Source organism: Gracilinanus agilis, chromosome 6, assembly GCF_016433145.1.
Source record: "Gracilinanus agilis isolate LMUSP501 chromosome 6, AgileGrace, whole genome shotgun sequence".
Classification (NCBI taxonomy): domain Eukaryota; kingdom Metazoa; phylum Chordata; class Mammalia; order Didelphimorphia; family Didelphidae; genus Gracilinanus; species Gracilinanus agilis.
In genome coordinates, this window is record NC_058135.1 from 192,245,823 (window position 1) to 192,263,323 (window position 17,501).

A 17,501-nucleotide genomic window follows, 5' to 3' on the forward strand; every position below is an offset into this window, starting at 1 on the left:
TCATGTTGCCATTCATTTACATTACTTCATATTTACATTCAAAAACTAAGTCGTTTTCAACAAGACATAATTTTAAGATGCTTGTTAATAAACAGCACAGAACACAAAGTCCAAAAGGATTTTCTTGGTTCTAACATTTCCACATCCCAGGAGAAAGCTTATTGAAATTTCACTTCAATATCTTATTAGAGAAAGGGCAATACCCAAGATCAGTGATAGGCAAACTTTTTAAAGAGGGGGCCAACGGAAAGGAAATGTTCATCTGTCAGTCTGTTTCTAAGGTAACTCTTTTGAAGTTTCATTGTATTGTATCTGTCATATTAGGAATAATGTCCTGCAGCTGGATAGAACATTTCAGGGGGCCTCATCTGGCCCTCCGGGCTGAAGTTTGCCCATCACTGCACAAGATGTTGTAAAAGGATCTTCCCAAGTGTGCTGTACTTCCCACATTTAAATCATAACTCTCAGGTTTCAAAGACTGAATTAAATAAGTAGGTCCATTTTCTATCCAGAATGGGGATTTAATTAATAAATTTACACATAGCCCAACCTCCTAATAGTGTCACTTGCATCAGTGGCATTTTGAAACTTCAGAAAAATCCATTATTAATTCTTGGAATTAATATTTATGGAACTACTACTACTAGTATTACTCCATTATAAAATTCTGTCCTCTCCAGATATTCCATAGAGATGATCTATATGTGCTGTAGAATGGAGGGTAGGAAGATGTCTGTTTCCCATTCAGAGCAGACACCAGCCTCTTCACTTCCTTCCAAATGGATCTGACCACACTTTTAATCCTATGGAAAAAAAAGAATATGAAAGTATTCAATAAGCCAGGTTTCAGTTTCAAACCTCTGATCCCAAGTGAACAAAATGACATTCAAAATTCAGTTGTGCAATTCCATGCAGTTTGAAACAGCTCAGGCACTCTGCTGGAATCCAGGAATCTGAGAAATCTAGAATGCTGTGCCAGCCTTGAGGGCACACTTAAATGGCTTCACAATCTCCTCACAACAGGAAGAAAGCTATCTGGCCTAGTGAGAGAAGGAACTTTGCCACAAATTACTAAACTTTTAGTTAATAAGCCATTCATAGAGCTAGAAATCATTCAGTCTCAGACAATTCAAATTTCCTTTAAGTAGTTTACTATTTGGCCATAAACGTGGCCCTTTGCTTTTTGTACAAAGAATCTAGGGGCAGCTGGGTAGCTCAGTGGAGTGAGAGTCAGGCCTAGAGACAGGAGGTCCTAGGTTCAAACCTGGCCTCAGCCACTTCCCAGCTGTGTGACCCTGGGCAGGTCACTTGACCCCCATTGCCCACCCTTACCACTCTTCCACCTATGAGACAATACACCGAAAGTACAAGGGTTTAAAAAAAAAAAAGAATCTGGTATCTGTGAAAATAATCTATAAGTAAACAGTATTTTCGTTTAACATCAAAATAGGTGCTTGATAAAAACTGAAAAATACCTCCTCATATTTCATATTCAACTGCATATCCAATTTGCTGTAATTTTAACACTCATTTTTAATACTCAAAACAGGAATGGGGCAAACATGAAACATATCTAAGTTAAAATACTCAAATTGCCCATCTTAAAGCTTTCCTTGGCAATTACGTGATGGCAGCTATTAAGAAATAAATCCATTATAATTAGCGTATAGTCCATGAGACAACAAAAATGTCTTTCCCAATAGCAAGAATCCACCCCACCATTACTAGGCAAATTAAAAGTTTTATGAGTTTACCTGGTGGCTGCACATCTGCTTGGATAATACCAGCCCGATTTATGGCTTGTTCCAGTTCTGAAAAATATACACCAGAATATGACTTTTAGTGTGTGGGGGGGAAGGGGGGCTGTGCTCTCAAGGGCCAAGGTCAGGGGACAGTTATAGATAACAAAATTAAGAAAGCCACATGAGATGCCAGTGAGCTATCACCATTTGTGGTTTTCAGGTAGTAGAAGCTGGATCCCTAAAGGCAAAACAGAGCTGTTTCTATATCATTCAACAAAAAGGGGGAAAAAAATCCTTCAAAGCATAGTTTTTCTAATGTCTTATTCTCCAAGCTCTCAGCATTTCTGAAAGGCAACAAAAACAAAAAGAGACTAATTTTGAAAGAACTTGTAGGCGTGATATCAAAAGGAAAATGCTGCTGAACTGAAGGAACAAATACAATTAACAATACGATGCAACTTAAATATCTGCACTGCACTTCATGGGAAGAACAAGGGAGTAAATATGCTATGTTTTTGATAGGAAATAGAGCAGAAAATTAATCTTTGGGTGGGCGGCTTTGGTTTGGGTAATTGAAGCTTCCCTAATTGATTGCAGGTGTTGTGCCAATTAGTAATAGCATTTAAGCTACAGAGGCTATGCCAGTCTCTCTGGAGCTGTCCTGAACATGCAAAGGCCAAGAGAAATTGGGCATTTTATGTCTGTAGGCTTCTCGCATTCTGACATCTTTCTAAGTGGTTTAGAATAAAACCAAGTCTTGTGAAAACTGAGACTTATTATTTTAAGAATCTTGCCAAATAAATGGTGGTATTTTAGGAGACAGACTTGTAGTCAAAGGACATTTACTAGGAAATTATAATAATTAAACTTTGTAATAAAACCTTTGTTTTAATCAGACTGACAGTGTTTCCTTGAATCCACATTTAGCTCTTATACTACTTAATGTCAGATCATTTTCTTTACTGGATCCTCTGGCTTCCTATAAAGATACAAATGGCAGAACCAAACAAATAAGCAAGAATTTATACTGAAAGCTTACTGCTTTTATAACAACCACCCCAAGAAATAACTGTCCACCATGAGTGATCCTACTTTACTTGGTTGATAACATTCAATTCTGTGTCTGAAAACTGGAATATGGGGGGGGGGGGTTGAAGCTCTTCTTGGGAGCAGACATGCAATTCTAAGACTTGAGACAATGAAGGAATAATGAGACTTGTGAAAAAAAAAAGTCATATTATTTTTCCAAAAAAAGTAACAGGTGGTTTAGAAAATGGGAGAAAGAAAGAGGGGTGGTTGGTGTGGGGGGAGATAAGTGAGAAATATTTTGTCTTCAAATATTTGAAGAGTTGTCATGGGGAAGAAGGCTTAAACTTATTCTGTCCTGCCCTAGACCCAGATGTGTGTCTAAGAGAAATGTATTTCAGATCAATATAAGAAAGTATGACAGTAAGTATTACAGTAACAACTATCTTAAAGAAGACAGCATTGATAAGGTTTTCCAATGATGGAGGTCTTCAAGCAAAGCCTAGATCATTATTTGTTCAGGGACATTATAGATTCAGTATTGTGTTAAGGGGTTGGACTAAATGACCTCTAAGGTACCTTGCAGAGTGGGAACTTTGAATTCTTGCAGTAGGAACTGATTTATATGAGACAAAATATGTTAAAATAATATCTCTTAAAGGCAATAACTTTAATTACAATGAATTATTAGGAATCCATTAACTTGTAGTTTTCTGAGTTGAGTGCTATATAAAACAGTATCTTTTCCATACATATTCCTATAGAATCAAAGCCTTTGCTGTCTTAGAATTGATACTAAGTATTAGTTCCAAGGAAGAAGAGTGTTAAGGGCTAGGCGATTAAGTGACCTTCCCAGGGTCACACAGCTCAAAGCCCTCTTTGTAAAAACACATTCTCAAAGAGGAGTCACTTTGAAACAAGTCAAGAGAAAAGGGCAATGATCATAATTCATGTGATCTGAGTCAAATGCACGTATACTTTTCTCTGTAAAGAAGCAGAGACTTTTCTCTGATACGAGAGAATGGTGGGAAATACCGACTATCAAAATAAGTGACCTTGACAGATAGACTCCATTATTGAACTGGGAGTCAGGAGGCCTAGGTTTAAGTCCTATATTTGTTATATATATATTAGCTGCATAATCTTGGGTAAGCCACTTCAATGCTCTTGGGCTCAGTTTTTTAAGCCATAAAATGGGGACAATATTTGTACCCTCACAAGGTTATCATAAGAATCATAGAATCTAGTGTGTACAATCTCTTATTTTACCAATGAGGAAATTAAGGCCAAAAGAGGTTAACTGAATGCTTCTGACTACAACTCCAGCACTACTTCTACTGCACCACATTTTTTAAGCATTTTGTAAAATGTAAAACAGTACATAAATGTAAACTGCTATTATTTCTAAGCAGATAATTTTTATGGAAATCAAATATCTTGATACCAAACACTCTTCTCTCAGGGGCAATAAGCCAGGTGAAAGAAAGCAAAAGAAATTTCTAAAGAACAACTATTATCCCAATGAGCCTGTTTTGAGACACGCTGAAGGAAGCTGGCTTTTAGTGGTGATGCTAGAATACTTAACGAATCCCTAAACTATTGTAATGCCATGGAGATATTATCAAGAAGGGAATCTTTGTCCTCAGTTTTTTACAATTTGTTAAGGAGGTTTGAGAGCAGCTAAGGATTTCTTTTTAAAAGAGTATAAATCTCTTTAATTCTTATTTTAATGCTGACTATCTTAGTGGCTTTGCTTGGGCAAGTAATTTAAATACTTTGCCAAACCAGTTTCTCCCAAATGATAACTGAGTATTAGAATCCTAGCTACATCACAAGGTTCTTTAATCCATTAATGTTTTTGAAGTCTTAGCACTTGTATATAAATTCACAATATTGAGCAAAAACAAACAAGAAAGAACATTTTTATTTGGGAATATAGAATGAACAGAGAATGTAATATGGGAGAAAGAATGATGGATTCTTCCACTTACTAGTTGTTATACCTTAGACAAAGTCACCTAATATGTCTAAGCCTCAGTATTCTTGCCTCCAAATTGGGTATAAAAGTATCTCTTTTGTCAGAATTACCAGACTGATGGATCAAGAGAAAGTTGTGAACATAGGAAACCTAATTTAGTAATATATTCTTTTTTTTTTTTTTAAACCCTTGTACTTCGGTGTATTGTCTCATAGGTGGAAGATTGGTAAGGGTGGGCAATGGGGGTCAAGTGACTTGCCCAGGGTCACACAGCTGGGAAGTGGCTGAGGCCGGGTTTGAACCTAGGACCTCCTGTCTCTAGGCCTGACTCACTCTCCACTGAGCTACCCAGCTGCCCAGGAAACCTAATTTAGGAGGGCAATTTCCTAGTCTCTCATCCAGGTCAACAATACTGAAAGATGAGGGGCAGCTAAGTGGTTCAGTGGATGGAAAGCCAGGCCTGAAGTCGGGAGGAACTGGGTTCAAATCTGAACTCAAACATTTCCTAGCTTGACCTCAAGGCAAGTCACTTAACCCCATTTGCCTAGCCCTTAGATATCTACCTTAGAACCAATATTGATTCTAAGAAGATAAGGATTAAAAAAAAATTCCAATACTGAATGATGAGAGGTCATTAATGGAATGAAGCCAACTTGAAGAGATTTCTAGGGGAGATGGGTGTCCTTTGATGTGTGCTATTTAGCACTTTTATCAATAATTTAGATTAATTCATAAATAGCATGTAGATGACACAAAGGTGGGAGGCATAGCTAATATACTGAAAGAGAGAAGGATCCAAAAAAATTACAGCAGGCTACAACCTTAGGATAAATTGAAGAAGAATAAAAGTAGAATCTATGGTCAAGGTACTTGAATCCAAACATCTGAATTTAGAAAACTACACAAGTTATAGGATGGGAAACAAGGGTTCAAATCTGGGTAGATTTAGTAGAATCCAAGTGCAATATAAATTTATAGTGTCACGGCATCCAAAATTAGCTAGCATAATTTTAAGTTATAATAATAAAAGCTATAATAATGTCTGGAGAAGGAAGTCTAATCTCATTGTACCCTGCCATGATTAGACCACATAGAAAGTACTGTGTTCAGACTTTGACAAATTGGAAGGAGGTAGAAGGTAGCATCAGGATGGTGAAGGTGCTGGAAATAATACTGGGACAGTGAGCTGAATTGAACTGAAATGTAGTATGACATTAAATGATTTTAAAACACTCTTCTGAGGAGCAGTGAGGTAGCACAGTAGATAGAAAGCCAGGCCTGAAGTCAGGAAGTACTGAGTTCAAATCTGGCCTCAGACACTTCCTATGTGCCCATGGGCAAGTCACATAACCTCAATTGCCTGGCCCTTAACAGTCTTTGGCCTCAGAATCAATACTTTGTATCCATTCTAAGAATGTTATGAGTTTTTTTTAAAAACACTATTCTGAGAAGGGTCCAGAGGTTTCAGCATATTGTCAATTTTAGCTTACAGAAAATGGGAGTGGAGAAGTGGGAAGGGGATGGAGGGAAGAACAACATAACTGTGTCTTAGTATATGAAGGGTTTAGCCCCTAAGTAGGAGCTACAGGGAAACAAATTTTAATTGTGAGCTCTCCCTATGAGAAAGTATCTCAGCGAATAACAGAATCCCCTTCACTACAGGTCTTCAAGCAGAAATTGAATGACCACTCAGCACAGAGGGGACTTTCGTACAGGCATGGGCTGGACTAAGCCTATCTCTAAGCTTCCCTTCAACTATGAGATTCCATGATTGGTTTGCCCTAATTACACCAATTAAATTTAACAAACCTTTATTAAGCACCTACTATGCAAGGCAGTATGCTAGGGACTTAGAATAAAAAGACAAAAACAAAACAGTCCCTACTCTAAGAAGGAATGACAGAGAGAATACCGAGGAGATCACAGCCAGGAAGCATCTGAGTACAAAGGAAAACAAAGAGTTTAAGAGAAACATAGGGCATATTCTAGCATGGAGGAAGCTTATGGGAGTACAGAGAAGCAGCAAATGTACTGTCAAGCTTTGCAAATAACTAGTAGTCCAGTTTGGATGGAATGTAAGACACAAAGAAAATGTATGTGATGTACATATTATATACAGCATAAAAAGAGGATGATGCAATATGTAGGAACCATATTGTAGGAGGCCTTAAATGTTAAGATGAAGAGTTTGAATCTTATCCTGGAAATAAAAGGGAGCTATGGAAGATATTTGAGCAGGGGAGTGACATAAACAAATAAGGATGAAGAGAAATTATTATGCTAAAACGAAAGCAGTCATCCTTCAGGTTTTATAGCTATATTATGATGAACTCTCAAAGGCTATAATTTTATTGTCGCAGAAGACCTGACTAAGCATTCAGAACATGGGGAAGGCAGGAAAAGAAATTAATGGCTTCAAAATATGAAAGGATCAAACTAAGTAACTAGTGACTTAAAACCTTGAACATGTTTCCACCTGCAGCAAAATGATTCAAAAGCAAATGTTAAAATATTATTATTGGTTGTGAGGCTTTATTCCTCTTACAACCAGCACAATTCTGCCCCCTGGTGCACAGGCAGTGGTTAGATGTGGAAATTCTTAGTAATAAAAAAAAAAAATTGAAAGTGCACTAAAAGAATGAGAATGGGTGAAGACTGATGAGTCTTGTTAATGTAGTTACAAGAACCAACTAGGTGCTTTTAATGTTTTTTAAAGATAATTTTTTGTTCTGAATTTCCATATCCTGAAATGTATCCACTACTTTATTATGTGCTTCAATTATACCAATTTTTATGTAAAACTATCATCAGACTACTAGCTACAGAGCATCATATCTCTCTACTCTGGAGATGAACACTTGGAAAACCAGGGAAAGGCTAAAGCAGCTACCTAAACAGAAGCAAATAACAATTTGGCTTACCTTATTTTACCTAGTAACCCTTGGGTAATTCAGTTGCATCACTTGAGTGCCCATGTGAACCAGTGAATGAACTAAAAGTCAGGAAGACTTCAGCATCAGTAGTCTATTTCTTTTTTTCTTTTCTTTTCTTTTTTTTTTAAACCCTTGTACTTCGGCGTATTGTCTCATAGGTGGAAGATTGGTAAGGGTGGGCAATGGGGGTCAAGTGACTTGCCCAGGGTCACACAGCTGGGAAGTGGCTGAGGCCGGGTTTGAACCTAGGACCTCCTGTCTCTAGGCCTGACTCTCACTCCACTGAGCTACCCAGCTGCCCCCTAGTAGTCTATTTCTATAAAGTATACTGCATGCCGCTAGAAAAATGTAAGGTTGAAGCCCAAGAGGGTGGAGCTCCAGGAACTAACAATATAGGAAAAATCTAACACGAAAGCTAAGATGAGACTGTGTCTGTCATTCGCACTGGGGCCCCACTCCTCCTCTGAAAACGCGGCTTGTATAAAACTCGAATACAGAGCACGGCACCCTCTCAGCAGCAGAGAGAGCCTGAGCCTCGGCAGAAACCTCAGCAGCAGCAGCAGCTTCCCCAGCAGCTCGATGAAGGGCTAAGGGAGCTGAGAAAGATGAGACGCTCTTACTGAAGACACAGGGAGGGAATTTTACTGTAAAGCTCATCCATTTCTCAATCCCCAAATGCACGAGGCAGGAGAAGATCAATAGAGACGAGTGGCCAATCAATCAAGTCTTTCACCGCAGTTTATTAAGCTCTTATTAGGTACAAGGCCCTGTGCAGGGCACGGGGGTGCAAAGCTGAAGTGCGGGGCTTTCTGCCCTCAAGGAGCCTATTTTCCACCACAGGGATAAGACATGTTGACAGGTAAGTGGAAGGAAACAGGGAAAGGCCTTATGTAGAAAGTGGCAAATTGAGCTAATTAAGCCTCAATTTCTGAGAGGCAGAGGGGAGGTAGGAAAGAATTCCACCCCAGCTCAAAGGCAGAGGAGTGGGAGAGGTGTCCTACAGAGCAAGCCAGTCCCACCAGACTATCAAGGCCTCAAGGGAAAATAATGTATAATTGGCCTGGGAAGATAAGGTGAAGCCAACCGGAGGAGAGAAGAATCTGTATCCTAAAGGCAAAGAGAAGTCATGGAAAATCTTGAATATGAGAATCTGTGTTCTGGGTTGACTTATGGTCAGAAGAGTAGCAAGGACTGGGCAATAGGAGGACTAGGCAATAGGGGTTAAGAGACTTGCTGGGTCACCCAGTGCCTGAGGCCAGATTTGAACCCAGGACCTTCCATCTCTAGGCCTGGCTCTCTCTGGCTGCCCCTAGGCTGACTTGTGTTTTAAGAATGCCTATTTGACAGCTGTGCAGAGGATGGATTAAAGAAGGAAGAAACTGGGCCTGGTGACAAATGAGGGGTTATTTGAATGGTTCAGGCAAGAAGTAACAAGAGCCTGGACAAGGGTGGTTGTGACTTACGTAGTGAGGAGACTGATTCAAGAGACACTGAAATGGGTGAAATAACACTTTTCAACTGTTTGGATATGCAAAAGGATGAGAATGACAAGTCAAAGATGCTTCTTCATGGGGGAACCTCAGCGTCTGATGTTTATATGGAAAAAAGAATAGTTTGGTTTTGGACTGGCTGACTCCAGGCCACCCAGCCACAGATATCAAGCACACAGATGGAGAAGGGAATGTAGCTCAGTTGAGAAATTAAGGCTGTTTGTGTAGATTTGGGAGTCAGATACTTAAATCCACAGGATGATATGTGATAACCAAGAGAGAAAACATGTAAGTAATCAATAAACATTTGTTAAATGTCCATTATGTGCCAGGCACTGTGCTAAGTGAGACACACAAAAAGGAAAAAGTCCTGGCCTTGAGCAGCTTACAATTTAACGGAGGAAATGACATACACACAAACATATCCATAGCAAGCTTTATGTAAGATAAACACAAAATAATTAACAGAGTTGGAAAGCACTGGAATGAAGAGGGGTAGGAGAAGGTTTCCTATAAAAGATGGGGTTTCAATGGGACTTGAGGAAAGCCAAGAAACCCAGCAGATGGACTTAAGGAAGGACGGTATTCTAGGCATGGGAGATAGGGAGAATGTCCAGAGCTGAGGTGGGGTGTCTTGCTCCTAGAACAGCCAAGATGTCACTGGATTAAAGAGTAAGTATTGGGGAAGATTAAAGAGTAAGAAGACTGGAAAGGGAGGAGAGGGCTTGTTATGAAGGGCACTGAAAGTCAGAGAATTTTTTATTTGCTCCTGGAGGCAATAGGGATCCCCTCAAGTTTACCAAGCAGGGGGCTGACATGAGTGGCTAAATGAAGGTTAGACTAGAATGGGGAGAGACTTGAGGCTGACAGACCCATCAAAGGTGTGAGGTGAGCACCAAAATGGCAGTATCAGATGAGAAAAGGCAGTTGAAGATACAAGATTGGAGGTCAGCAGAGACTGGGGCAGGATAGGTAGATCTGAGAATCATCAGTGTAAAGACGGTAATTAAATCCACAGGAGCTGATGAGATCACAAAGTAAAAGTAGTATGGAGGGAGAAGAGGGTCCAGAACTTGGAGGGGCACTACAATTTGGAGGGTGTGATTTGAAAGACAATCCAGCAAAAGAGATGGAGAAGGAAGGTCATCTGATAGGTGGCAGGTATCTCAAAAAACCAGAGAGAAGGAAATATCAAGGAAAGAGTAATCAACAGTGTCAAAGGCTGCAGAGATGTCGGAGAAAATTGATGGAGGAAAAAAGAGACCAGGATGAGACCGTGGGCTACGCACAAATTGAAGTCAGGGCATAGATGAAGTTTCTGCAAAGAAGACTAAGAAGGATCAATCCAAAAGGCAGGAAGATAACCAACAGGAAGGATCACAAAAGCATAGAGTGGAAAAAAGAGTAGGAGATGGGAAAGGAGGAGATAGTGATGTAAGGGGACCCCAAGAAGTTCCCCAAATCAAAAAGTTTGCAGCTTGTTCATTTCCCACTTGGAGAGACATGACACTGAGGTTCTTGTCAAGGTGAAAAAACAGGTAGAAAACAAAAGGGAAGAATGTCAGAATCTATAGGCTGGGGAGTGAGAAGCGGTTCCAGGAAATGAGAGGGCTGAAAGACATTAGTGGCCCAAGCTTGCAAGTACTCAAATCTCCAAAACTAAGTGGTACTGGGAACCTTGGGTTTGGGTGAGGAAGATCTCTAAACTGTTTAGCTTACAGTCATGTGAGGGCTTGCTAAGGTGTAATAAATACAAGCAAAGGAAAGATCTAGATAGTCTAAAATTCTAAGTGCTTTAGGAGTCTAGGAACTCCAAAATTATTTGAGAACGGACAGTAAATTTTTAGCTGGGAGGCTCAGAGAAGGAGGCAGACCCTTAAGAGGGTAGGAGTAAAAGTGATGTAGTGATAAGCAGGTTGAGACCATGCTAAAGTACTTCAGAAGAGAAAAGTCAACAAGCACTTATTGAGGGCCTATTAGGTACTAGGCACTGATCTAAGTGCTGGAAAAGGAAAAAAAGGAGAGGCTAGAGAAGCACCATCTGTTTCACCACGGTCATGTGCAAAGGACATCTGAGGGAGAGAAGAGTTGGCAAGCCATTTCTTTCCCAAAGTCATCTTCCTAGCTCTTTCTGTGATAAAATTTCTACACTTAACCGGTATAGGATGTTGCCCTAATGAAAGAATTGGGGGATGGGATGGGATGACCATAGCTAGAAAATATGAATTGTAAAGTAATAGCTAAAAAGGGTCTTCACTTGTACACATGAGAGAACTATCAAAAGTTGCTGAGTTTTAAGGGGAGCCTTCTTCATTTTCAGATACATTTTTCTAGTTTATGTTTTTTATGTTGAAAAATTGCAATTTGTCTGCTAGAAGGTAAGACTCTGGCTAGGGATTCTTAACTTCTTTGGTGTCATGAACTCTTCTGTACAATCTGGGGAAGCCAATGGACTCATTCTCAGAATGTTTTTAAATGCATAAAATACATAGGATTAGAAAGGAAACCAATTATGTTGAAATATAATTACTAAGCTTTTAAAAAAAAGTTCCTGGGCCCCAGGTTAAGAACTCCTGCCCTAGTCTAAAGCACTGAGGAAGTTGGCAGCAACTGAATATTCCATCAAGTGCAATCAAAATACTTTTATTAAATTAACAAATTTTAAAGGCTAATTATTATGCCATTGTAGTATAAATTTTAATGTTTGGGATCTTTAAAAATGTATTTTCTACATTGTCAAGTCTAATTTCTTATGCCTACTTGCCATTCCAAAATTTCTTACTTTCCTAAGTTCTCATTAACATGCTATTTGAAGTTTCTCTTCGAGATGGTGTGGATGGCGTTTGTTAGCAAAATCTTACATTTCTCCTAAATATGTCAGTGTTTTTATATGGTAATTTTATGTAATTTATCTTTAGTGTAGGCCTATATTTTCAACAAAAACTCTTTTTTAAGCATACAGCCTATATTTGATGGTAGCCCATGTTCAAATATAGTATTTATAAACTCTGAAGCATGGATAACACGATGTAAAAAACAGTAACCTGGAAAATGACCTCATACAATTTTGCAGTTTATACTAATTGCTTTATTTCTTAGATTCTGCCTTTCCACTGGGATCATCTTAAGATTTGGTCTCTGTATGTTGTCTCTAATACCTAACAAAGTTCTCCCTCAATATTCACCTCTTGATAGCTTTCTCTTCTTATTGGAAATAAGTCTTCCCTAATTCTTCTAGCAAGATGTGAACTATATTTTGTATTATCCCTAATACTGAATTGTTTGGCCTTCTTTTTATGTATTTAAAACCTGAATTCAAGTTAGTTACTTATTTTTCTTATCTTCCCTGTTAGATTATACATTTTTTAAGAATAGGGACTATGTCTTGTTTCATCATTTTTTCTTCAGGCAAAATACAGTGCATTGCATATATAAGATACTTAATAAATATATACTAAATTAAAATGAATCTTATTAAGAAGGCACGGCATTATCAGAATCAGGTAGAGTAAGATAGATAGCATTTAAATTGGAATATCTACACTAAATGAAATTCTTATACCCTAAGTGAGTGGCTCATTAGAAACATAATGCTATGTCAACAATATGCATGATGAAAAGCTCCCTTGGGGTTCTCTCTATATACAATAAAACTACATAATTACAGTTTGATACATGAAATCTAAAGTACCAGAAGTTATATTTAAGTTTTATTTATTCTCCTCAATCTTCCAATATGCACCTCAAAGGCAATGATGGTATTGCCTCTAATTCTTTTATATAATATTTGCAAACTTCAGAGCATTTAATAAAACTTAAATGCTTTTGAATTAAAGAATTATCCAAAGATCACAATGGAGCTAAAAATGAAGCTACAAATGCATTCTTATGATCAATCAATAAGCATTTATTACCATTACTATATGCTAAATACTGGGATACAAAAAGGTAAGACAGACTGTCCACAGGGAGCTCACACACTGTAATGGGGTTGACAAGCAAACAAATATGTACAAAGAAGCTACAATAAACAGGAAATAATTAAGAGAGGTTGGAACTGGCTTCTGGCAGAAGATTGGATTTTAATTGGGACTTGAAGGCAGCCAGAAGAAGACAAGGAATAAGGTATAAGAACAATTGAAAGTTGGGAGAGGTTAGTGACAAGAGGTTTGAATACCAAACAGAAGATTTTGTATTTTTGACCTGAAGGTAACAGGGAGCCCCTGGAGTTTACTGAGAAAGCCAGACCTGTACTTCAGGAAAATCACTCTTGCCTTGTCGTGGAAGAGGGACTTGAGGCAGATTACTGCAATAGACCAAGCATGAGGTGATGGGATCTGCATCAGGCAGCCCAAGAGAAGGGGAGGGGGAGTATTTCAAGGACATTCCAATGATGAAATTGACAGGTCTTGGCAACAGACTGGATAGGGATGGGGGTGGGAGTAAGAAATAGTGAGCAGCTGAGGATGACACCTAGATTGAAAACCGGGAGTATAGTGGTGACCCCAACAGTAATAGGGGAAATGGGAGGTGTTGGGGGAAAGAGAATGAGTTTCATTTTGAGCGTGTTAAGTTTAAAATGGAAATCCAGTTCAGAGCATCTGAAAGGCAGTTGGAAGCTCAAGATGGGAGGTAAGCTGTGAGATTGGGGCAGGACAGGTAGATTTGAGAATCAGCATAGAGATGGAAGTTAAATCCATGGGAACTGATGAGATCACCAAAGAGAGAAGAGAAGAAAGTCCAGGGTAGAGCCCTGTGTAACACCTATTTGAAGGGGGTGATGTGGATGAAGCCTCAGCAAAGGAGATGGAGGAGGAGCATCAAGAGAGAGGGGTACCCTGGAAACTTACAGAAGAGAATGTCAAGGAGAGGGTAACAAACAGTGTGGAAGGCTATAAAGAAGTTTTAAGGCAGATAGTAAGTGATTAAGTGTGAGGAAAGAAAGTCAGAGAAGCCATCTCACTCTCACATTTACTTCTCTATTGGCTCTCTGCCCTCCTGTCCTTGTATGTACAGCTCCACCCCAGCCTCTAGCATGGGGGGAGGTCAGGGCCTGGCTGGGACAGGGAATAAGCAATACAGACAAGTAGATCAGAAACTCAGTATCATGACATCTTTGCTGTTGATCTCACTCTTCCCTTATACAATAATTCCAATAACGGAATTCTTGTTTGCTGTCCTCTGATCAAAGTTCCCTATTTCTTAGTGCTTCTAGATATTACAATCTTGCTCCTGAATCCAGCACTATGCCTTGCTATGTGCTGTTGAATCTCCCTGTTTGCTGCCCCTCTGAATGAACATCTACCAATCCTCTACGTGTCTAGTCTCTAGGTCCTAACTGAGTCCAGCCAAGTTTCCAAGAAAGACTGAGTTGTGATATGGATGGCCTAAAGATGCTATTAGAAGGTTACAGAGGGGGCAGCTGGGTAGCTCAGTGGATTGAGAGCCAAGACTAGAGATGGGAGGTCCTAGGTTCAAATCTGGATTCAGATACTTCCTAGCTGTGTGACCCGGGGCAAGTCACTTTACCCCTACTGCCTAGCCCTTACCACTCTTCTGCCTTAGAACCAATACATAGTATTGATTCTAAGATGGAAGGTAAGGGTTTTTTAAAAAAAAAAAGATACAGCATCTTTTTTTCTAAGATCTATGTATAATACGAACCAAAAATCACAATTCATATATTGAATACTTTTTTAAAAAGTCTGATCAATCTGCCTCAAAAGGATATCATTACAGGAATACTCACTGGAAACTCCCTAAAACAGGCAATATAAAAACTAGCATTTATATCATGTTTTTTACGTTCACAAAGGATTTAAAATATATTCAAAATACATGAAGAGCAGGGATTGTCTTTTATTTCTTTTTGTATAACTGGCATTTAGCATAGTTCCTGGTGCATAGTAGGCTTGATATTTACTGACACATCCCTTGAATTATTCCTTCCTCTCCATTCTTATTGTCATCACTTTAAATACCTCATTATGTCTTACCAGGAGTACTACAGTAATTTTTTAATTGGCTTTCAGTCCAATCCCACTATAATTCGCCATACACGTCACAATAATTTCTTAAAGCACAGCTCTCTATACAAAATATTGCATTGCTCAAAATTATTTCTCACCAAGTTCCAACTCTAGGCCTACCAAGACCTAGCCTTAATCTATTGTGCTTTTCCGGCCTTTTCAGAATACCACCCTCCATAAACTCTAATTTAGAGTCAAACTAACATATTTGCTCTAACCAAAATATGTTCAAGGTGGTTTTTGTCTTGCTCTCTTCCATCTCTGTGCCTTTAGTCATGATGACCCAAAAGCCTCTGTTAAAATCCTTTCCTTCCTTGAAAGCACAGCTCCCCACTGAATCTATCCCTAATCCCTGAGTTATCTCTCTCAGATTTTTCATGGCATGTCTGACTTCTCTTTTGTATGTACGATATTCTGAAATACCATACTCATCTGTATATACATCATATACCCCCTATGAGATTGTTAGGTCTTCAGAGTAGCTTGTCTTTTTTCATTTCTGTATTTCCTACGTCTAGTACAATATGGTTGCTTAATAATTATCTGCTGAATGAATTAATGCTTCCACACTACAGAAAGATGCAAATGTATACCTAACTTCTTTGTTTCCAGAAATCAGAATGTGACCTATTATTTAAGAGCTCAAGGACCAGGCACCATCCTACTTCTTTGTGATAACTGTGGCCAATCTCCAGTTTAAAGATAATTCAGTTTTCCTGGGGACCTAAATGAAAATGTAATGCTTAAAATTTTCTCTTTATGCAAATGTCTCCACATTGCTAGTCATCACTGAATTAATCAGGATTAAGCTTTCAAAATTATTGGATTTGATTACAAAAAAGGGGAAAAAAATTACTCTTGGGACACAAAGTGGCCAATGTAATAAAGGAGAAGAATCTCCTAAATTTTGAAGATTCATCCACTGATTACAAAAGGGAGCAGAAGTATAACTCCAAATTCAGCGTAAAGGTTAGGGAAAGATTTCTATTGAAAGCCACCTTTGGGAGGCTAAATTTGGGCCCTTGGGTCCAGTATTCATACTTTCTCTTAATGTTTCAAGGTGCTAAAATAGAAACTACTCATTATTCAACTGAGAGGCAAAAGATTTTTTTGGAGGGGAAGGGGGCCCTACAATACAAAGGCTAAATGGGAGAAAATAGGCAGTAACCCCAGATAATGAGGTTCAGAAGAGTAGAGTCAAAATGAAGGCAAAGATGCAACTTGGACAAGGCACAAGGCCAACACAGGGATTTGGGGCAGAATATAACAATGGGACAGAGAGAGTATAATAGAATGTGAACCCGGTATAAAGAGGGGAGTACAAAAGAGGGAGGGGGCAGAAAGGGGAAAAAAAATACCAAGGAGAGAAGAACAAAATAACAGCTAACATTTGTGTATCTCTGTGAAGTTTGCAAAACACTTTATAAACACTTGCTTCACACTTTGCGACCTGGGAGTTAGTGCTATTGTCATACCCATTTTACAGATGAGGCAACTGAGGTAAAATCTGATTTACACGAATGTTTCAGGCTGGATCTGAAGTCGGGTCTCCTGACTTCAGGTTTGGAAAATGGGAGGGGATTCAGGGTGGGGAGGTCGGGGGCAGAATGCCTGGGTCCGGGAAAGGAAACAAAATGAGAAACCTGAGGGAGGGGGGTAAAGTGACCTAACGATGGGAGCAGAGCTTGACGCCAGTATCGGGGGAGAGGGAGAGAGGGGGAGAAGAGACCCTAGAATGGGGGTGGGAGAATGACTCAAGCCTGACACTGAGGGTGGAAACTGGGGGCAGACGATCGGGGCTAATCGCCGGGGTCAGAGGTCACACTCACTGTACTCCTCAGTCCGCATGAGGGGCCGGAAATAGATGGGATAGAAGGCGGTGCCCAGGAAGAAGGCGAAGCCGCCGAAAATCAGCGCCGTGCGCAGGTTCCGAGACATGGCCCGGGGTCGGGATGTCCCGCACTAATCGCCAACCCGAAGCCCAAAGCGACCCCAAAAACACACAAGCGCAGAGACCGGAAGGGGCGGGGGCGGGAATAGGCTTTCACTTCCGGAATGAGGGCGGGAGGAGGAGCGCTGGAGAAGAAGCGCAGGGGAAAAGGGAAGAGGATAACTGTGCAGGCCAGGGTTCCCTTATCCTCCTCCTCTTTGGCTCTCATCTCACAGGTTTGGGGCAAAGGAACGTTTGTGGTTCTAGGAAAGGGGCAGGGGAAGATTTGGCGCCCGGGTGGGCTTGAATAAGTCATTTGACCTCTCAGCGTCTCAGTTTCCTCATCAGAGGAATGAGGAGACTGGCATAAGGT

The 17,501-nt window shown here is 39.7% G+C and overlaps 1 protein-coding gene across 1 annotated transcript; it reads right to left on the reverse strand.

Annotated features, from left to right (window-relative positions):
- Positions 1-328: 328 nt before the first annotated feature.
- Positions 329-17,213, reverse strand: SMIM20 (small integral membrane protein 20). Its single transcript, XM_044680811.1, has 3 exons — positions 17,028-17,213; positions 1,755-1,811; positions 329-803 (listed from the first exon to the last, which is right to left on the reverse strand). The coding sequence occupies exons 1-3, from the start codon at positions 17,134-17,136 to the stop codon at positions 766-768; spliced, it is 204 nt and encodes a 67-aa protein (XP_044536746.1). The 5' UTR covers positions 17,137-17,213; the 3' UTR covers positions 329-765.
- Between the last annotated feature and the right edge of the window lie 288 nt (positions 17,214-17,501).